Here is a 23,462-nt window from a genome sequence, read left to right on the forward strand (position 1 = left end):
TACACTTTGTATGAAGTGACCTAAGTGTATACCTTTTCAGAGGAGGACCGGGTATTAAGAATGTTTAAATGACATTTATATGTTTGTCTTGCAATCATTCTTTTTCTGCTCGGAGTTACATTCTCAGGCTGCTAACACCATTGGATTGTCCATAGGTCATTATTGGACAGTCTTTAGGCCGTGTTGGGCCAAATGAACTTAGCCACATGAGTTTAACAAGCAGAGTGCCAGCATCATATGAATATTATCCAAATTAACTGGTGATGCTGTGGAACCCATTGCCACAGATGGTTGTGGAGGCCCATTTATCGGGTATTATTTAAAGCAGAGGTTGATAGGTTCTTGATTTGTATAGGTGTCAAAGGTTACGGGGAGAACACAGGAGAATGGGGTTGAGAGGGGTAATAAATCAGCCATGATGGAATGACAGAGCAGACTCGATGGGCTGAATGAACTAATTCTGCTCCTATGTCCATGGTCTCACTTACATTAAAGTGCTCAGCAAACCTTTACTTGTTTACAGTCCGGTAATGCAAATTGTATTTAGCTGTTACAGACTCTGCAAATGCACAACACAACCGCGATGAAAATATTTTGGAGGCTGTTTGCCAAACACACCATTATCCAGATATTCTTCTATGAAGAGGATCTTTGCATTCTGATTGACTTGCAGCTTTCCTGTTTGTCACACAAAGACTCCCAAGAAACACGTGTGCATTTTTAGTGCACTTCACATAAACAAAATGCCAGCTCTGTATGGTATCAATATTTGGCTGCAAGGAAATCTGAGATTAATACATTCTGACCGGGTGGAGAGGATAGAAATGATTTATTTATTTAATGTGGAAATAGGCATCTAGTTACACATTACAAAGGTGACACCAGACTCTTGGCAGGGTGCTGCTTATGTGCTTGCATTGTTGTGCTGTAGCACTTGAGACATTAATTCTAGTGACAGCACAATGGCAAGAGCTGAACTCAGAGGTCCTGCTTCCATTTCAAAAAGAAATATTCACATCTAAAGCTGTGATCACAGTCTACTTGCCTTCGGTTTAGAGCTGCCAGGATTTGTTACCAACTTCCAGTCTGATCCATTTGTGCTGTACCCAAGTTTGAACTTCCGCATATATACTTTATTATCCCTTTGCTTCACACCCTGAATGATCAGGCTCCGCACCTCCTTCTCCATTCCCAGGTCTATCTGTATCCATTCATTACTGTAAGGCCGATGGATCTGTTGTAATGCCCAGCCTTGACGACTGGTGAGAAGACGAGCATGTTCAGGACCCCAATAACGGTCCATGGAAGATGAGGCTGTGATCTGGTTATCAGTGATGAGTCCAGATACCATTCCTAGCATTCCAGAACAGGGGTAATCTACAGGTCAACAAGTTAATGGCCATTAGTGAAGAATGAGTTAATGCTTTTTTTTAAATGAAGATGTACTTACAGTGATAAGGAGAACAATCTACTGGTAGCACTGTGGAATGAAAAATCTGAACAAAACTAAAACAATACTGTTGAATTAAAGCAAGGCACAGCCCCAATGGTAAATAGATGGATGACACATTGTGCTGCACTGTTCTGTGGTATGGTATTACTTCCTCATCACTTACTTGAAGGCTTACTGTTAGCGATCAACTTTTGTTTCCAACACAATACTTCAGATACGGGTAAGAATTACTTATGTCAAGTACACACATCTGCAGAATTCCTCGTGTTTACTATATTGTTCATTCTGGTTTTGATTTCTGATTGGCTCCTCTGAAGTGTGGTCCTGATCATTTTCCATCTGTGGAGATTAACTGAGGAGCGTGTGGTATCATTGCTACCATCAGGAAGGAGGTAGAGAAGTGTGAAGACACACACTCAACGATTCAGGAACAGCTTCTCCCCCTCTGCCATCCGAATGAACACTGAACCCGTGGACACTACCTCACTACTTTTTCATTTCTATTCTTGCACTACTTACTTAATTTTACAATTTAATATATATACACTCTGTAATTCACTATTTTTATTCTCTATTATTATGTATTGCATTGTACTGCTGCTGCAACATCAACAAATTTCAAGACATATGCCGGCGAGGTTAAACCTGATTCTGAAGTAAATCCTTACATTTTTGGTTGGCTAGCTGGCGATGATAAATCACAGCACTGAAGAGTTAATCAGAAAGGAGCTTACAAATTAAATAAACATCTAAAACAGAAATGAAAAGGATCCAGCAAAAAGGCTTTGCAGAAGAGATTCCAGTCCAAGCACGGGCCTCTGACTCCAGGGAGATGGCAGAGTGGTGAGCCACCACACCCCTCACTGCCTCAGATATTACCATATTCCTGTCACTCGTGGCTGCTGACTGAAGAGCACTTTATTAAATTTTGAGTGCTGCCATTTTCTGTGACAACATTTCATTATGAGTAGAGCTGCAGCTGTTTAAGTGATTAATCATGATGGATTTTACAAGATAAATGGTAGCTCATTATTAATCAATTATAACTTAGCTCTTCTGTATGCACATTTAAAATCAAATATATATATGTAAAATATATGGACATACAGAATTAGTATTTCCATACACATATAGGATTACTTTTGATATCATCTCCATCAATGAGGGCTGGCATCATTGAAACCTACCAAATGTTGAAAGGCCTCGATAGATTGGATGTGCAGAGGATGTTTCCTATGGTGTGGGTGTCTAAGACGAGAGGGCACAGCTTCAGAATAGAGAGGCATCCTTTTAGAACGGAGATGAGGAGGAATTTCTTTAGCAGAGAGTGGTGAATCTGTGGAATCCATTGCCACAGGCGACTGTGCAGACCAAGTTTCTACACATACTTAAGGCAGAGAGTGATACATTCTTGATTATTCAGGGCTTGAAGGGATATGGGGAGGAGGCAGGATATTACAGCTGAGAGAGAAAATGGATTGGCTGTGCTAAAATGGCAGAGCAGACTTGGGCAAAATAGCCTAATTCTGCTCCAGTATCTTATGGTTGTATGGTCATATATGCCATGTCTGGATGATGTGGTTGATCATCGTCCTTTTCTGACCATGATTATTCTTAGCACATTCTGCTACAGAAGTGCTTTGCCATTGCCTTTTTCTGGGCAGTGTCTTTACAAGACTGATGTTCCCAGCCATTATCAATACTCTTCAGAGATTGTCTGCCTAGCATCAGTGGTTGCATAACCAGGGCTTGTGATATGCACCAGCTGCTCATATGACCATCCACCACCTGCTCCTATGGCTTATGTGACCCTGAATGGTGGGAGGGGAGGGGTTGGTGAAGCAGGCTTTGCATCTTGCCTAAGGGTGACCTGCAGGCTAGCAGAGGGTAGGAGGGCCTTACACCTCCTTTGGTAGAGATGTATCTCTACACCGCCACCCAACTTTTACAGTACAGTCAAAGACTATTTGGCCCTACTAGTCCATGCCAGCCTTTACGTACCTGATCCCATCTTTGCTCATCTTTATCTATTTATGTCACTTTTTTTCTCTTCTCTCTCATATGCTTGCCTTGCCTCCCTTCAAATGTATCTTCATTGTTCCATCCCCTCCCTGTAGTGGTGAGTTACACATTGTCTCCATTCATTGGTGACGGCCTCTCTAACCTAAAAGTAGAAACATGCTTTCTACTTTCTCTTCTTTCTGCCAGGCTCTCAAGTACAGAGCTCTATTTAGTTACTCCTCAGTTTTCTCTTCGTGAGAGAAAAGAGACCTATCCATTCATCCTTTTGAGATATATAGCTTTACATCTGTATCGTCAAATTTCCAAAATTATCGCTGTCAATCTCCCCACTCTCTCTATATCTTTTTATAGACAGGGAATGCATGTAGCATGGTCAGTATGTATCAAAACATGGCCCCAGTAAGGTCTGATCCAGGTTTATGATAAGGTCCCTACTTTTCAATTGTATCCCATCAGAAATAAATCCCACTGCACTTTTTTTTGTCTTGTTAGACTGGCCTAACTTTTGATGCTGGTATAGTTGTATCCTTGGATCACTTTGTTTGTTGACCCTATCCAGAAATATGCACTCTCTCTATGCCTCTAAACAAATGTAATAAAACACATTTATCTGCGCCGAACATCATTATTTTGCAAATCACACTCTGCAGTATTGACAATACCCCCATTCCATCCACCTCTCTCCTTACACCAAAGTGGATACCAATGTCAAATTTAAAAATTATGTTGATAATTCCAGAGTCTAAATTTTAATGTCAATTTTGTAGAGCAGTTGTCCCAGCACCGAGCTTTATGGGACTCCACTAACTACCTTCTTCCTTTGCAAATAGCTACCCTTTAATACACTTCTCTGCTTATACAGTCCAGATGCTAGGTAGCAATCCATTCTACCACTTCAACTTTGTCTTCACATTCTCCATTCTCATTCACCTGCCTATGATGCAGTACCTTATCAAAAGTCTTTTGAAAGCCAAAATAAATCACATCTACCCAACTCCATTGTCTATACTCTCTGCTACCTCACCAAGGAATTCAGATAGGTTAGGCAATATTTTCTCTTTGGAAATCTATACTGATTATTGATTATTAAATCTATCTGTTCTTGCACTTCTTTGGTAGAAACCCTAATATTTTGGCAACTATTAATGCTAGTCTGATGGCTCTATTAATCTTTAGACATAGTCACTTTCTATACTCAGGAATAGATACTACATTAGCTATCTGCCAGTCCTCTGACACAGTACTTCTATCTACTGAATTATTAAATGTGAGCAGCAGTGCACCTGCCATCTTTGTCTTAATTCTTTTAAAAATGTATGGATGCAATCAATCTGGTTTTATTGTCTTTGAATTGGTTAGGTTACTTCATCTTCACTTGTTTTCTCTTTTAAATGCATCTATTTCATTTTATCATCCAATGTCATGTTCACCTGTTGTCTCTCCCTGATACCATGTGGAAACAAAATAGTGGTTTATTTCTATTGTCTCCTTCCTACTATCAATGGTTTTCTCCTGTTCGTTGCTTAATGATCCTGTTCCGATCCCAAATTTCCATTGTCCTTGAAGAGTCTATAACACATTTTGTGTTTTGTTCCTTAATAACATAATTTCACTATTCCTCTTTGCCTGTTTAATTGCTGTCTTTTCAAATCCCATTTTTATTCTTTGTTATCATGCATTTCTCTGCTAAATGTGGACTTAATGAAAAGCACTGCCTTCCCTCCATTCAATTATCCCCATATTTTTTTTTGAAGTGCATGACCAGATCAAATTACTTTTAGTCTGGGTCCAATATCTCTCCTCAGATTTAGAATTTTATTATCTGTTCTCAAGATCTAATAATGTTGGATTTCTCATTTCCCACCCTGTGAGAACCTAATTGAGATTTTCAGTCTTTATCTAATTGCTGGTAGTTTCATTCCGTCCCCACACTCCCACAAAAAAAAATGTCCAAGACTGTTTGGAGCGCAAACTTGGTAACAATTTACATCTCACATAGATAACGACACTAGGCATGGATTTCCAATTCATGAGGAAAGATACTGGGCATGCTTTTTTTTGTGGTAGTTCTTCTTGAGCACTCTATGGCTGATAGGCAAAAGAATCACTGTGGACATTCACATTGTCGGGCTTTACCTCCCTCAGGATTGCAAAGTAATATGCACATGTGTAATTCCAGGTTCTAGGGCAGTATTGCTGTTCAGCTCCTTGACTAGCAATGATAGCACTGCGCTATTGATTTAGCAGCACAAGATCAAATCCCATCCATGGCATTTGGGGGATGTAGATTTAGGAAATTAAATAAATCTGGAATTTATGAAAAATAAAAGGGGCTGTTAAGTCACTGAATATTTTCACTGATGCTGATGAGGCAAATAAACCTGACCTTATCCTGGCAAGCTGATTCCTGACTCCAGATGTATTAAGGAGGTTGAAAATGTCTTTTGGAAACAGATTTCAGTTTAGGTGCAAATGGGGAAGGACAACAAATACAATGGAGTCATAACACAAAGATTTTTACTCCCTCACATTGAGGGATGGATGTAAGATTTAAATAAATTCTAAATTCTAAATGTCCATAGCCTGTGAATGAACAAATCAAAAAGAAAGTGATTGTATGCTCCACTCTGAGTTCTTTTTGAGCTACAGACTTGAGTTGATACTTTTCCTTTGGTTGTGTTAACTTTTTTTTGGCAACAATGAATTTGCTCTGTGAATATTGGTAAAACTTTTAGTACATTTACATCTGGTAGACAAAGGATATTTTTCTCCCAGTGGGGCCAGGCTGGACTTAAACCAGGAGTCTAAGAAAGGGAAAAGGTTCGCCAAGTTTTTCACAGCCAAAAAAGGGCAGTCACTGTTGTTGTTGGGAAATGTGATAACCACTACAATGTAGCCCAAGGCAATTTAACCATCATAGTGGAAGAACCTAAGAAGATAGACAGGATGTGAATTTCACACCACATCCAAAACATGGCATGTCTGACAGGGAAGCATTTTATTGATGACAATGAACTCATCATCTAGTTTACATGAACACTTCCCTGGAAATAGGTTTGAACAAACACTCCTCTGGCCCAGAAGCAAAAATGCGACTACTGCGACAAAGGTAATGAGGAGAGTGCAGCTGGATCATCTGGAACGTTTTTCTAATCCTACAAATGGAGGGTGCCGCCATACTGCACTTCCAATGCAGTTACAAAAATCAGATGTCATGACTGGTGCTGGGTGCAAATTTTTGAGCATTAAGCGTTGCACCATTGAGGTCACACCTTGAGACAGTGATTTTAAATAGAACAGTTAGCAACTTTCTCAAATACTAAAGCAATAGTTAAATATCACTGTTCCCAAAACATACAACCACACAACTGCAGGATAACAGTTTTCCATTCAACTTAAAGTAACCTTGCATACGCGAAAGATGATTCAGAGCAGACAAGCAGTGAGATGTTTCTCGATGCTCCAATTGATATTTTTAGATTGATAAATCTATAAATCTTTGAACACATGGACGTCCCTAATCTTTGGCTCTTCCAACTTGGATTGATACCTCTCAATTAAGTAAGAAGAAAATATACTCTATAAATAAGGGAAAAGAATGAATTTGTATTGGGCAAACATAAGTTCCACATTTGTATATTTCTCAGGAAAGATTTAAATAGGGTGATACTTTTTTTGTTGTTGCAGGTTTCTTTGTAGAAAAGATAACTGCAGTAAACATTTATCTGTTTATCAATAATGCCTTTGGTGCATTGGAGTGAACAGTTTTCACAGAAGCTTTTTGTTTACCAGTGATCTTGCATCCATATAGTTCAAAGCGAAGTGCAACGCCGTTCTCCCATGACTGTGGTCTTATCCGAACATACCGCGTCAGGATTGTCTGAGGGAATTTCCTTATAACTGTTTCATTGGGACTGCTGTTGCCTTGAAATATCTGCAAATATTAAAGACCGTGATCAGCTTTGGACAAAATCACAAATGCTTTCAAAATGTTAAACCAAGAATTCTTCAAGTTAGCAGCCTGTTTGTCATATTGCTATGTTACATAACCTGGGCCAAGATATACACCCAAAATCTTGGCAATGCTTGACAGTCATCAGCCTTCTGGATTACTATGTCTGAATGTGGAGTCAACACCCACAGTTTCCGATAACAATCACTGATTAGGAGCAGGAATCTTATCTGCCTCTCCGAGTAATCACTCTCCACTCCAAAGCCTGGCAAACTAATTTTTCTACCCTGGTCCCGCAGACATTAGGAAACAAAATATTGAGCAATGACGGAACCTGGGAATTTTGTCTGCTCAGCTTAGTGCCTTGTATTACACCACTCTTGGTATTACTAGTTCAATGCACCTACCTGAGATTCCATGCAAATGCTAAATGCCAGGACTTATTTGTATTTCCCTGAGAAAGAATCAGTTTCTAGTACTACTGTTTCAATCTGCTGCTTGTGTGCTGACTCCCTCGGTGCTGCACTGGTAAGACTCCCCATGGGTCCAATGGGGTAGCATGAACGCCTGCAGGTCTCCAACTCTCAAGCTAACCAAGCACAGCGGTCTCTATTCAAATGAACAGCTGCCAGGGGAAAAAGGAGTCAGTCCCTAGAACTTAGTTTTTACATTTTTAAGAAAGATCAGGGGACCAAAGGTAGTGGAATCTGGAGCAACACAAAAGGCACTGCAGGAAGCATCTCTGGAGGGAAATGGACAGTTGACATTTTGGGTTAACTATACATTTGTATTATCTTTAAGGACTCCTAGAATAGCATAACACAGGTAAGGCCTTTTGGACTAGCGAGTTTGCAAATAAAATGACGTGAGGCATTTTATGTTTAAGAAACCAAAACAACTAATTTATGTTATTCCAAACACTGAACAAAAAGCACAGTAAAATAACCTTACGTAATTACGTCGTCACCTTATGTCAAACCAGCCCCTTGAAGTGAACCACAACTCAATGTCTGTGGTTGTGAATAATGTACGTTTCACCAATTACATTAACCTGCGAGTTCATGTCAACTACCAGCAGCCATTTACACAGATCATACATTAATCCCCATCTGTCCATTAACTTACACATCCAGTGCCCATCTTTAGTCAATAATGTGTTTTTGAGTTTACATGTAATAGCAAATTTTCTAACAGCTTGAAAATGTTAAACCCTGATGAAGGGTCTTGGCCTGAAACATCGACTGTACTCTTCTCCCCAGACGTTGCCTGGCCTGTTCCTCTAGCATTTTGTGTGCGTAGCTTTGGGTTTCCAGCATGTGCAGATTTTTTCATGACAATGATGGGCCCAATGCCAAGGATAACTTTGCCACTGAGGTGGCTGTTGGGTGTGGGGGGTGGAGGGGAAGGTGGGGTGTGCACACCAACTATCCTAGCTATCCTGTGGCCTGGTGATTATAGCAGACATCTGCACTGAGGTAGTCCTAATACCACACTCCTCCACGCTGAAAGACTGCAATCAGGTCTTGCTGAACAAACACTGAGAGGAGCTCAGTGATACAGGATTAATTTGACTTAATTTTAATTTGTTCATCTTTAATTTATTTGTTCATTTGCAGGATTGACAAGGCCAGTATTTATAGCTTATCCCATTTTACCCCTAAGTAGTGTTTCATTGAGAAGTTAAGGGCCAACCTTTGTGGATCCAAATTCACCTATAGGCCAGAGAAGATAAGGATGACAGATTTCCTTTCTTGAAAGACATTAGTGAAACCAGATGTGTTTTTAAACAACTGTACCCTAGTTTCTTGGTCACCATTACTAATGCTAGATTTTTATTACTGATTTATTTATACTTAAGTTTACATTCCCCAGTTACCATGGTGGAATTCGAACCCATGGCTTCAAATTAAACACACAGGCCTTTGGTTACTAACCCAGTAAATCAGCCAATGTACTACTAAACCCTTATGATCATTTATTAGATTCCGAGTCCAATGACAGATAACTCCAAAGTTGTTCTGAAGCCTCCAGCCATGACTAAGAAGAATGCCCTTCAACACAGCAAATCACTCTTTGATAATCTCAATCTTTTTCTTTAAATGTATCTCAGCTGACTCAATTTTGCATTCTGGTCTAAAATCAATTGAAGTCTTCCCTGAGGCAAACAGGCTTTTTTTTTGACTAAGAACCTTAACAGTCAGTGCTAAAAAATTAGATCTTTATCAGTCTCTAGTAAGGCTTAATTTGAATTTTTGTCTCTAGAGGGGAGATCGGTGTTTAGGACTAAAATAGTTTCTTTGTACAAGCAGTACCGAGGATTCTCAACATCTTTCATATCTTTAGGATGTTGCTGAACTGTGATTACTTCAGGATATATTGTCTGCTATCAGCTGTGGTGAACTTAAATCCCAACTGGATAAAGATCTCTATTTCTATTTAATTGTGTTCCTCTGGAGACAGGCAAGTACCTCCAGATTGAACAGAATATTCTTATTCCTATGTCCAGCTGTAAATGATGCAGCTATACTGAGGAACTGCACTAATTCGACAAAACAAGAGCAATCACATTGGCGATGTACACGTTGTTTTCACTGTATGTTAAAGCAGCTCATTATTGCCTCTTTGTTCATTTGAAATCTCTTCAATGAAGTGGCTAAAATTAACGATAATATTGAAATAGATATAGATCGGTCATCTGGAGAGGCATAAAGGAGTTTGAGCATTACTTTATCGATGCCTGCTTGATGGGATGCTGAGGGAAGTATTTGTCTAAAACCTGGTGACCACTTAGCATTTCTTTATTTATTGAGATACGGCACTGAAAAGGCCCTTCCAGACCTTCAAACTACGCTGCCCAGAATTGACCCGATTTAATCCCTGCCTAATCATGGGACAGTTTACAATGACCAATTAACCTACCAACGTTTGGCCTGTGGGAGGAAACCATAGCACCCGGTGGAAACCCATGTGGTCATGGGGAGAACGTACACACTCCTTACAGGCGGTGGCTGACATTGAACCCAGGTCTCTGGTACTATAAGGTGTTGTGCTAACCACTATGCTACTGATCCGCCCCAAATGTCTAACTATGCCTTAAAAATATTTTGAGTCTGCTTCTACCATCTTCTTGAAGAGAGTTCCAAAGACTCATACTCTCTGAGAGAAATACTTTAACCTCATCTTTCACTTAATGTGAAACCCTTTAATTTTAATGTGTGATGCCAAGTTCTGGATGCTCCAGTGACTAAAGAATTTCATAAATGAGAAATCTTAGTCCATGCATTGGCTTTACTCTGACTACAAGACAGTGGAACTGAGAGTCTGTTCAAATACAGTGAAATGATTCTTTAAGTGGGATGAACTAGTTTGCTAGATTGAAATTACAATGTTGAATTAAAGGGTGCCTCCATTTTTGAGGTATGGTAACATTATAGTTATGTTCTGGACTGGTACTAATCTAGAAATCTAGATCAGACAGCAGAATAAAAATGGCACTTGTACTTCACAGCAAATTGCTGCGCTCTGGGATTGTTTGAAACAATTACCATTTAATGTTGACATGTTTGAAAATAATTTAAATTGATTAAAGAGGTCCCTCTGAGTCTTCTCACACAAAAAATGATTTTGATCTTTACATGAAAGCTATTAATATGTGAGAAGATGCAACTAGACTTCTTAAAGTCTTTTAGGATTCATTCTGCCTATTATTCAATGAGAGAAATTTTCAGTTGAGACCACCATCTTTTGCTTATATTTAAGACATTACAGGTGAGATGAGTTTACTCATTCAAAAAAAGCAAATAAACTCATGTTAAAGAATGAGTTGTTTAAATATTTATCTTTGGAGGGAATTTTAAATATGATAATATATCTGTTGAGATAGTAAACAGAATGAGGAGGTCATGTGACTGCATTGGCATACCCCTGCGCTCATAGTAACAACTATTAAATCCTGGTATATTATACAGAGATGTAATCAGGTTTAAATCAACATCCTGTTCTTCAACAAATCTTCTCTGTTAACATAGTGATCTGCTCTGTTACAGTAATTTGATGGTCCTGGCCTGCAGTGAGGAAGAGTTAATGGTCCTGTGCATTGAATTGATTCAGTTACCTACTGAAAACTTATGTTGTTGTCTTCCACTCAAAGTAGGAATATCCTTCCAGTAGCCACTAATGAGCCAATCTTTTAAATCTCACACTTTTAAGGGGAAGTTACATTGGTAACAAGATACAAGCAGATTAAATATTTATATAAAATTATGACATATCTGTATTCTTATCTTTACAGCAAACACAATTGCAGCTCCAGCAGTCTTTTTGAAATTCACGTTTTAAACTTGTGAAGTTCTTCCTCGACTGCCCAGCATCTATGGCCCACATCCAGCGATCAAAGGCTGGACTTCAAAATTAACTGTGCACTGAGAAACCCAAAGGCCAATATACTGCCACTAAAGGTTCAGACTTGTTTGATCTGATCTCCATGCCAGAAAAGAGCTGTGATAAAATGGTGCTAAATCTTTGATCCGTATGAGAAGACGCTTTGAGATTGAAGTCTGAGTCTGCTCCAGCAAGCGTGCATGATAGTCGCAGAGCGAGACATGAGCAATCTTTCTGGTTGTGGGCCATCGGTACAATTTTTAGTAGTAGGACTTGTGTGCTACTGAAAGGTTGAAATGAAGTTGTAAGAAGGGCCTGGGAGTTAGCTGAAGGGTCCAATTAAATGATCCTTGTACAATTTGTTTTTCTTGTGAAACTGGTGCTACAGGAGTGCCTGTGATGCTGCCCCAGTTAAGTTTGTCATTATACCTGTGTGCTTATGACAATAAATTCAACTTGACTTTGACTTTGGTATACAAGATCAGATTGGGATGGGGAGCACATGACTGTAAATTCACACTGGGATTGTGGATGGCAGTGGGGGGTTGGGGAAGGGATGGGGACAGGCAAGTGCAAGGGTGAGGGGGAAGGGTTGGGTGGAAAAGTGGGAGGTTAATAGATATCTTCTAAGTGACTAGGTCAGTAGATTGTAAGTCTTCTGCCACGGGCTCTGGCCAATTGAGAGGTCGGGAGCAAGGATGATGAATTTGTGCATTGGGAGAGAAATCCAAGGATCTTAGCCAAAAACTGGTTGAGGGAGGGGACTCAGGGTTGTGAGGTAAAGACTGGAAGGCGGATCATCTTGGAGTTACACGTTGGGGCATAAAGAATAAAAAATATTTAAAAATTTACTTTTCAAGATTCTCAAGTTGCTAGCAAGGTCTTTCATTGAAGTAGTGAGTGGCTGTTTAAAAAGGCACACCTCTGCTAAAATTGAACCACCTCCCTGTGGTACTTAGATTTATACATTATGAGCGTTGACGTGAATTATAAGGACAACAGTCTTTGCCTCATCTTAATGTTTACTGCCTGTGTTGTCATCTGCAGAGAATGTACGCTGGAAACATCAGGCGCTTTAGTGGAAAGAATTTGAATTTATATCACATTTCTCATAACTCTCAAAGGAATTTGCAGTGAATTAGTCTGCTCACTGTCATAATCTAGAAAACACATCAGCTAATTTGTGTGCAACAGGCTTCCACATTTCACCATTTCTCTAATGTTAGTCAAGACTAACATATTGGCCAGTACACCAGGAATAAATCCCAGCCCTTAGTCAAAATTGTTCCACACAACACTTTACTTTGCAGGACATTGCATCTAAGAATTGTTTCTCCAAATGTACAACACTCCTTCAGGTCTGCTCACTTGTATCAGCCTGGAATCAACCTTAAACCTATTAACCTTCCATCTCATGGGTGTGTATGCTGCCAAGCTTTAGCCATCATTTTAGCAAAAGTCCCAGTGTCATTAATTCATGGAGCACGTTGTCTGACCCTCTCTAGCCTTGTTGACCAATCTGCATCAATCCCATTCATTTATCAGCTTTTGGTCCTTGGGCTTCTGGTCATTGGTGAGTCATGTGGTCATCTAGATACTTCTTAAACGTTATGGGAGTATTGGTCTCCAGCGCTCACTCACAACTATTGTCTGGCTGAGAAAATTCTTTCTCAAAGCTCTTCTAAATATCTTAGCCCTTTGTTACACATGTGCTCAAAGTTTCAGATACCTCTGCTATGGGGAATATTTCCTAATAACCACACTATCTCATAATTTTATACACCATTCAGTCTCCCTCAGCCTTTTCCATTCCAAGAAAAGCAAACCCAGCCTACCAGTCCCTCCTCATTGCAGAATCTCTCACAGATGCATGTATCAGACACACTTTGTCACCAAGCTAAATATCGAAGGACCGCTGAGTCAAAGAGGTAAAGAGCATTTTACTAAAAGAGAGAGGGAGAGGCCTTTAAAGAGAGAATTCCGGAGGGAGCATCTTGACAGCTGAAGGGCCGACCACCAGTGGGGGGAGGGGGGTGTGGTGGGAGGTGAAGAAAATGACGAATACTCTTGTAATCACAAAGGGAGAGTGACCTTTTATCTGCTTTACATCTAACCAAATAAATATAAAAACTACAATAAATATAAATACATAAACCTCCTTATATACATACATTTGATTGTATGTCCATGAAGTGACACTAGGCTGTACGTAAGATAACTGACAAGAAATAATGAAGTCGTAGTGGAGTCAGAGGCTGAAGATGTTGATCAGCCTTGCTGCTTGGGGAAAATAACTGTTTTTGAGTCTGGTGGTCCTCGCTAGAATGCTACGTAGCCTCCTCCCTGATGTCTGTGGGACAAACAGTCCACGAGCAGCATCCTTCAAGATGTTACTGGCCCCTTTCTGACACCTTTCTGTAGACACGTTCTTGATGATTGGTAGGCTGGTACCGGTGATGCATTGGTCAGTTTTGAGTGCCCGCCGTAGAGCCTCCCTGCCCGCTACAACGCAGATTCCGTGTCATACAGTGATGCAGGTTGTCAGAATGAACTCTACTGTGCATCTGTAGAATGATATGATTATGAATGTGCAAAATCCAGCTTTCTTCAGCCTTGTCAGAAAGTAGAGGCTTTGATGAGCTTTCCTGACTGTGTAAGATGTGTTATGGGACCTTGAGACGTTGTGCAAGAGCAGCCCTCCAGGAGTTTGAGACTGCGTGCAGTTTCATCTGCTTTGCTGCTAATGTAAAGAGGGGTGTGAGTGGTGCAAGTCCTCCTGAAGTCAATAACCATCTCCTTTGTCTCACTGAAACTAAGGAAGAGATTATTTGCCTGGCACCAGGCCTCGAACTCTTCCACCTTCTCTCTATAGGCCATCTTTGTTGTTGGTGAGGAGCCCCATCATTGTCGTGTCATCAATGAACTTGACAATGTGATTGCTCAGGTGTTTGGTTGTCCATTCATGTATGAGCAGAGCGTACAGCAATGGGAGCACCAGTGTTGAGTGTGTTGGGAGGAAGGATCAGTTGTATATCCTGACTATATCTGTTCGTTAGGAAGTCCAACTGCACAGTGATATATTTAGACTAAAGAGCAGGAGTTTGTTCACCAAGGTCTGTGGGACAATAGTGTTGAATGCCGAATTGAAATCCAGTAACTGCATTCTGACATCAGTGCCCTTGTTTTCTAGGCGTGTCAAGGCCAGGTGCATGATAGATGCTATGTTATCTGTTGTAGAATGGTTCTGTCAGTAAACATACTGGCGAATGTCCAATGTGACAGGAATGTCTTCTCCATTTGTGGTGGCGTTCCTGAGCATCTGCCAGTTAGCCTGTTCATACAGTCCTGGAGCATTGAGATTGCCTCTTTAGCTCATATAAGACCTTAAAACCATGAGACATAAGAGCAGAATTAGGCCATTCAGCCCATCAGGTCTGCTCTGCTCATGGCTGATCTTGGATCCCACTCAACCCCCATACACCTACCTTCTCGCCATATCCTTTGTTGACAATGCTCTAAGTGCGGCCTGACTAGTGTCTTATAAAGGCTCAGCATTATCTCCTTGCTTTTATATTCTATTCCCTTTGAAATAAATGCCAACATTACATTTGCCTTCTTTACCTCACACTCAACCTGTAAATTAACGTTCTGGGAGTCTTTCATGAGGACTCCTAAATCGCTCTGCACCTCTGCTGTTTGAACCTTTTCGCCATTTAGATAATAGTCTGCATTATTGTTTCTTTTACCAAAATGCATTATCATACATTTCCCAACACTGTATTCCATCTACCACTTGTTTGCCCATTCTTCCAATTTATCTAAGTCCTGCTGCATTGCATTGTTTCCTCAGCACTACCTACCCATCCACCTGTCTTCATATCATCAGTAAACTTTTCCATTATCTAAATCATCGACAAACAATACTGATCCCTGAGGAACACCACTGATCACTAGCAGCCAACCAGAAAAGGCCCCTTTTATTCCCCCTCGCAGCCTCCTGCCTGTCAGCCATTCTGCTATCCATGCCAGTATCTTCCCTGTTACACCATCGGATTCTATCTTGTTAAGCAGCCTCGTGTGTGGCACCTTATCAAATGCCTTCTGAAAACCCTAGTAAGTGACATCCACTGCCTCTCTTTTGTCCACCCTGCTTGTTACTTCCTCAAAGAACTCTAACAGATTTGTCAGGCATGATTTCCCTTTACAGAAACCATGCTGACTTTGACCCATTTTATCATTAGTCTCCAAGTACCTCAAAATCTCATCCTTAATAGTAGACTCCAACATTTTCCCAACCACTGAAGTTGGGCTAACTGGCCTATAATTTCCTTTCTTTTGCCTTCCTCCCTTCTCAAAGAATAGAGTGACATTTACAATTTTCCAGTCCTCCGGGACCATGCCAGAATCAAGTTATTCTTGAAAGATCATGACCAATGCACCTGTCATCTCTTCAGCAACCTCTCTCAGGACTCTGGGATGTAGTCCGTCTGGCCCAAGTGAATTATCCACCTTAAGACCTTTGAGTTTGCCTAGGACTTTTTCCTTTTTAATAGCAATGGCACTTACTCCTGCTCCCTGGCACTCATGAATCTCTGGTACACTATACTGTCTTCCACAGTGAAGACAGATGCAAAGTACCCATTAAGTTTATCTGTCATTTGTCTCCCATTACTACCCCACCAGCATCATTTTCCAGTGGTCCAATATCACGCTCACCTTTCTCTTACCCTTCATATAACCGAAAAACGTTTGGTATCCTGCTTTATATTAATGGGGAGAGTGCCCTCAGATTTCATCTTTTCCCAACTTATAGTTTTTTTCGTTACCTCTTGCTGGATTCTAAAAGCTTCCCAATCATCAAACTTCCCACTCACTTTTGCTACCTTATATGCTCTTTTCTTTGGTTTTTATGCAGTTGTTAATTTCCCTTGTCAATCACGATACCCATGCCATTTGAGATCTTCTTCAGCAGTGGGACATATTTGTCCGGCACCTTGTGAACTATTCCCGGAAACTTCAGGCCACCTCTGCTCTGCTGTCATCCCTGCCAGTATCCCACTCAAACCCACCTGGGCAAGCTCCTCTCTCATGTCTCTGTAATTCCCTTTATTTAATTGTGGTACAGATGTGAGTTATATGTGAGTTATGCTTCTTCCTCTCAAATCGCAGTATGAATTCAATCATATTATAATCATTGTCTCCTAAGCGTTCCTCTACATTAAGCTCCCTCATAAGATCTGGATTATTATGCAACATCCAACCTAAGATAGCCCTTCCCTGAGTAGGCTCAACCACAAGCTGCTCTAAAAAAACATCTCGTAGGCACTCAACAAATTTCCTCTCTTGCATTCCGACACCAACCTCATTTTCCCAATCCCCTTGTATATTGAAGTTCCCCATTACAATTGTGTTGTTATCCTTATTACATGCTTTTCCAGATTCCTTTGCAATTTCAATCCCACATCTTGGCTACTATTTGGACGCCTATATATGATTCCCATAATTTTTTTACCCTTGCAATTTCTTATCTCCGCCCACAAAGATCCAACATTCTCTGACCCTACGTCACCTCTTTCTAAAGATGTAATTCCATCTCTTACCAACAGAGTCGCACTACCACCTATGCCTTCCTGCCTGTCCTTTTGATACAAAGTATATCCTATGATGTCAAGCTCCCAACTAAGGCCCTCTTTCAGCCATGACTCAGGAAGGCCCACAATGTCATACCGACCAGTCTCTGATTGCACCACCAGTTTGTCCACCCTATTCTGAACGCTATGCACATTTACGCACAGCACCTTCAGTCCTGCGTTCTTCGCCCTTTTGAATTTTACCTCTGTGGTACAATTTTACTCTTTGCTCTGTCTGCATTTGTACCCAATCATTGGCTAGTCCTTCCTCACATTCATGTTACACCCATCATCTACTTGTAAGCCTGTTGGCTCACCCTCAGCTCTATCATCCTGGTTCCCATCCCCCTGCCATATAGTGATGGTCTTCTTGACTGGTTTCTCTGTTTTCAGCAGTGGTCGGCATGCTGGGATGACCATTATGGAGATGTGGTCAGAGAGGTCAAGAAAAGGCTGTGGGATGGCTTTGTAAGTAGCATGCTTGTACAACCATGGACCACAACTGAGTACGTCAGCAATTAAACGCTCTCTTGCAGTTGAAGGGAGGTTTTAGGATTTTCGAATATAATTTTGAGTTTAATTTGAAACTCATCTGAGTAGAATTATTGATCACCCTGAGGAGGGAAGGATTGAATCCCTGGTTTAAGCATGTGCAATTAGTTCCGACGTTCGAGGAGTAACAAAAATTAAAAATGATTTTGTGTGTGAATAAGGGAAAGGTGCAGAATAGAGCAAGAACAAGCTTTAAAAGTTACAGACTACTGATGTATGTACCACTTCATCCTGGCCCCATTAAGAAAACCGACCTTACTAATGGTCCACTGAAGGAAATAGAGGAAATAAAACATTGGAAATGTGTAGGCTACCCATTCCTGCCTACTAGGAGGTTCCTGCCTGAAATTGTATGTTATGTTTTCATTTTATTCCAATTACAGAATTATATATATTTCCATTTTTCTCATATTTCAGAATTAATGGGATACAAGAGCTATTAGTAGTAAAGTTATAATTTGCTCTATTAAGGGTAATTGTCATGCCGAGAATGTTCAGGAGGTCAAATGGAAGGGTCATTTAATCCTCCAACTTCGTCATAAGGCACTCATCAAAAAATTGCTTGAATGTTTTCTGCCTTGATTTCTAAATTTGCATACTTCCATGGACTCCATCTGTAATCTTCTTTAGCTCCATGAGAGTGCATTCTAACCTTGCAACTCTTCAACTTTAATTCTGTTTCATTTCATAAATGTACTTTATTCCTAATATATACTCAGTAATACACCCAGTGTGCATCTTTCTCTACATTCATGGTACTAACAATTCAACACATTCTCTTCTGAAGCATTTCATCCCTAGACAAAGTGCATGTGCCATGTTTGGGAGGCTGTAACACAGGCCTCATCCCTTAGAATCTAGCAATGTAGGACCTAAATTGTGATCCATCCCCACAAAGCCTTTGTCATGGCTGGCCCAAACTTTAGTGCATCCCTGAGCACGTACAGTTGTACCACTGAACTCTCTGATTCTGAATTTCCTCACAAATGTTTCCACCTTTTGCCTCCTATCTGTCTTTAGCATGCTCCCCCAGGCCCACAGCTTTGACCATATCTTTGGTCATTAGCCATCATGCCTCCTATTATGATTCACCGAAGTTCAAAGTACAAAGTAGATTTATTATCCAAGTACCTAGACTATATACAACCTTGAAATTCATCTTCTTATAGGTAGCATAAAAACAAATCCAATAGAACTCATTAAGAACAAAGTCAAACACCCAATGTGTGAAAAAAAGAGCAAATTGTGCAAACAATTAAAAAGTAAACAAATAACACTCTGAATGAGAGTTCGCAAAAGTGAATCCACAGCACTGATGTCAGTTCATCACTGCAGCCGGCCCAGGAGCCCATTAGTTGTAGGCCGCAGCCTCAGTTCAGCACAGAGATGAGTAAACTTTGTGGAGCAGTGAGCTGAACACCTGTACCTTGCCTCCGGCCCCGATACCCTAACCTTTACAATCAGCCAAACATCAGATCATTCTTCACTCTCAGGCCCAGGCCCGGGCCCGGGCCCTGCCGCTTCAGTTTGGCCCCAAGTCCACTCCAGCAATGCCCAAACCCTGCTGCGTCAATTTGGCCCATACCAAATCTTTTCAATCTGGTCTGGAGTTTAAATTGGTCAAACATTGTCTCATTCCTCGCTTGGGCCTGGGTCTTGCTGCTTCAATTCAGTCGCAAGTCTATTCCAGCAAAGGCCAAACATCGGCTTATCCCACACTCTTTGGTCCAAGCCCTGCTGCCCCAATTCGGCCTGCCTGCACCATCGAGTTTCCAGTTTACTGAATCCCCCAGAACATCACAAAAATGCCAGTTCGTACAGGCAGTTCAAAAGCACAACTTGCAAGGCGAAGTTACAGGCTATTCATTACAGTGATCATTGCCCAGAAAAAGTGTGATTTATTGAGTAGATAATAGATTAATTTGCTGCCAGGAAAGTGTTGCTGTGTCTCATCAGTGCCATCTTAAACCATGAAGCATCCCCAGATGTTTTTGCTGTATTAGAGTGCTGTGTAAATGGAACTTGAATTCTAGAGAATCGCATTCAATCACATTGGGTTACAGCAACAGTTCTACCTCTGGGGAAGCAGCAACTTATACTACCTCCTTTTATGTGGACGAATGATGCAGAAGGCCATTCAGCACTTTGAGTTCATTCCAGCTCCTACAACAGACAAATCCCATCAGTGCCAACTCCCTCTCCTTATTTCCTCTCCTCCTGCAACTTATTCTCCCTCAAATGCCTCGTGACTGGTTTGCCACCTGCCTGCACAAGGGGTAATTACAGTAGCTAATTAACTGACCAGCATGCATTTGAGATGTAGGAGGAAACCCATTCGGAGAATATGCAAACTCCACCCAGTCAGCACCTGAGGTCAGGACAGAACCTATGTTCCTGTGGTGAGTGCCAGCAGCACACCATTCATTTTATATTGAAGGTCCGAAGACCCAGTGTCAATGTTGCAACAATTTTATTTTGCCAGATGCTTATTTTCCAAGAAAGAACATCATACAGAACACAGAACATGGAACACCACAGCTCAGCCCAGGCCCTTTGGCCTGCAATGTTGTGCCGACCTTTAACCTACTCTAAGGTCAATCTAACCTTTCCCACCTACATAGACTCCATTTCTCTGTCATCCGTGAGAGTTTCTTAACCGTCCCTATTATGAACACATCTGAAGTAAAAGATAGTAAAAACAAAAAAAAAACAATAAATGCAGGAAATATTCATTGGACACGTTGGCCTGAAGGGCCTGCTTACGTGCATCACAGCAGCATCAGGTGAGAGAAAGGAAAAGAGTTAATGTAAGAGGTTTTTTTTCCTTTTCAAATCTTTTTTTATTATTATATTATTCAAAAATAACACAAGTACATCGAAGTAAACAACACTTACAATGTCTCAAGGAAAAAAAACATTATTTTAAGGATTGAAAAATTTTTGGTGATAATAAAAAAACAGAAAAAGTGGGGGGGAAAAACCCTATTAGGTGTACAACCCGGAGCCATGTGTCATACAAAAAGCTTCTAAAGATAAACATCAAACCGCCAGCAAGAAAAAAAATACCAAAAATTTACAATTAGTAAGAGATATTTTTTATCCAATATCTTACCTTTTGCTTATTTTTTTCTTTCACAGTGATCCAGTCTTCACCGTTAGAGCTCACATCAACTTTATAGGTCCGGATGTAATATATCTTCTGGGTTTCTTTGGAGATAGCGCCCTGTGTTGCTATTGCGGAAACATGCTGCAAGAACCCCAAGTCTACCTGCATGATTAAAAGCACAAAGAGCTTGCTCAGAGCTTTTATAATATACAGTATATTATCATGTCTTAATACCAGTTACCTAGTGTGAAAAGCATGGGGCCAACTCTTATCAAATGTTTCCAAGTAGTCAAAAAAAATTGAAATTACAGAACAAAATTGAATGTTGATCAATAGTTTACATTTCCTTTTCATCTACAATTGTTATGGATATTGTTACTATCTGGTATGAAGAAAGTTCAGTATAGCGTCAGTGTCCATTTTGTGCTTTTGAATTGGAACAGGTTATTCATTGGAGACCCAGTATTTATTTATTTGTAAGTTTACTCTTAGCCTGACTGTCTGTTATGTGGGCGCTTTAAGCCCTTTTTCCAAATGACATCAATATGCTGTAGATTAAATTTTCCCAGATTACTTAATGCAAGGAGGTCACTCAGGAATTGCAGCTGGAGTTTGGCTCAGTTATCTGGTTCAACTAAAGTTGCAGCAGTTCATGAACTCAAAATGAAAGCCACATTTGAAAAGCTGGACAGATAGCCGCTGCTGGAGTAATCATAGTTCACATCTATGCCCCTGAAGCAAATAGAAATGACAATAGAAAACAATAAAAGTTAAAAAGAAGTCTACTCCTGATCAGATCTGGAGGAGAGGGAGAGGAATATGGAGAAATATGGTCACATAAGAGAACAGGAAACACTAAACATGCATTTTATAATACCGATATACCATACAGTATGCCATATCACATTAACACCTCAAGTTCAATAGTTACAGCTCCAGCATTTTGTGTGTGTTGCTTGGATTTCCAGCATCTGCAGATTTTCTCTTGTTTATTGTAGCTTCCCAGTTGCTTTTCAGGAGACAGACCAAACAAAATATGTGGCATCAATATTTTGTTGGAAAAGTTTTGTTTGGTGTTTATTTATTTTCATTCACCATCTCCTCTAACATTCAATGACTCACTTGCATTTGAGAAATTTGAACCTACATTTCAATGTGAAAATAAAATGGTGGTAAGAAACTGAATTGAAGTTTGAAATTTGCCCCAGCTGAGTGGGAGACTTACTGCTGCCAGGCAAACATCTGGTCATGATTTGGATTCACATACAAGAGAAATCAAACATAAATGCTACTGATTCCTTCCCGTTGCAGGGTTCAGGATGTAACATATTGTAACTAACCGGACCTTCTGAGACTACACAGGCCAGTCAGTAAGCCCAGAGATGTTTTCTTTGGACTTTAGCTTTTGTAGAGCAGGGAAACTGAATTTTAAGAACTATGTAACTAGGGCTGATAAAGTTATTTGTGGTTTGGTCAAACGGATAATCCATCACCTTTGCACAGTGGGAACTGAGCTTTAGTCGCCTGACTATGTACATCGGTTTGCTTTTAAATAGTCACTGTGGATGGAGTTGGGCTCCATTTCTTTCGTAAATTTTTGCAGAAAAATCAATCTGCTTGTTGAATTTATTTTCAAAGATATTTTTGAAGATTGAAATCAATTGCCTCTTTTAATGTTGCCTATATTATATAGCTCTTAATAACCTCAGCCAAATGAACAAATGTATTATTTTTTCAGCTGGGTGTATGGATGAATGAGTCACAGAAAGTCCTTCGGCATCATGACCCCTCTTTGCTACTCCAGAATGCAATAAGAGTTATGCTTAGCATGGTCACTTTGTCCACAAGGCTCCTCCACTTAATTACCATATAATAAGGAACAAGACATACATCAAGTGTGTGGATTAAAGTGTTTTAAGGAGTCTTATCATATTAGTAGGCATTTGCAGACTCTGTGCTGCATTACCACTTTGGGAGATGTCATAGGTTTGTTCACACAGCTGGAACCATATCTGTACAGCTTTCACAACATAGTCTGTAAATCTCTACTGCAAATTTAAATAGAGGACCTCTCTTATTTTTGCGTTTGGGGTATGAACACTACCAACAAAACTGCACATTATTAACAGCACCTAGTTAGCCAAAGAAGATGGTGACAAGCCATCTTGTTAAACTGCTCCATTCTCTGTTGCCATGGCTGGTTGTGATCCAAAAGTCCACAACTTTCAGAAGCTTTCAAAAACATTGCTGAATAAATAAACCCGAGGACCATCCGAGAACCTTATGATAGATTTTCCAACACAAGTGCCATGGAATTCCAGCGAGTTTGTCACAGTTGAACTCCATATGGAGTCCAGCAGTGAAGCA

At 40.3% G+C, this 23,462-nt stretch overlaps 1 protein-coding gene across 4 annotated transcripts in view; it reads right to left on the bottom strand.

Moving 5' to 3' along the window:
- nrp1a (neuropilin 1a) overlaps window positions 1-23,462 on the bottom strand; it is a 197,720-nt gene that overhangs the window by 42,106 nt on the left and 132,152 nt on the right. For all 4 annotated transcript variants that reach the window (XM_063044352.1, XM_063044350.1, XM_063044351.1 and 1 more), the window contains exons 8-10: window positions 21,102-21,257; window positions 7,265-7,409; window positions 1,046-1,377 (exon numbers count right to left, since the gene is read on the bottom strand). In XM_063044352.1, coding sequence (XP_062900422.1) covers window positions 1,046-1,377; window positions 7,265-7,409; window positions 21,102-21,257 — 633 coding nt within the window. The remainder of the gene's footprint in view (window positions 1-1,045; window positions 1,378-7,264; window positions 7,410-21,101; window positions 21,258-23,462) is intronic.

Source organism: Mobula hypostoma, chromosome 3 (genome assembly GCF_963921235.1).
Source record: "Mobula hypostoma chromosome 3, sMobHyp1.1, whole genome shotgun sequence".
NCBI classification, from domain to species: domain Eukaryota; kingdom Metazoa; phylum Chordata; class Chondrichthyes; order Myliobatiformes; family Myliobatidae; genus Mobula; species Mobula hypostoma.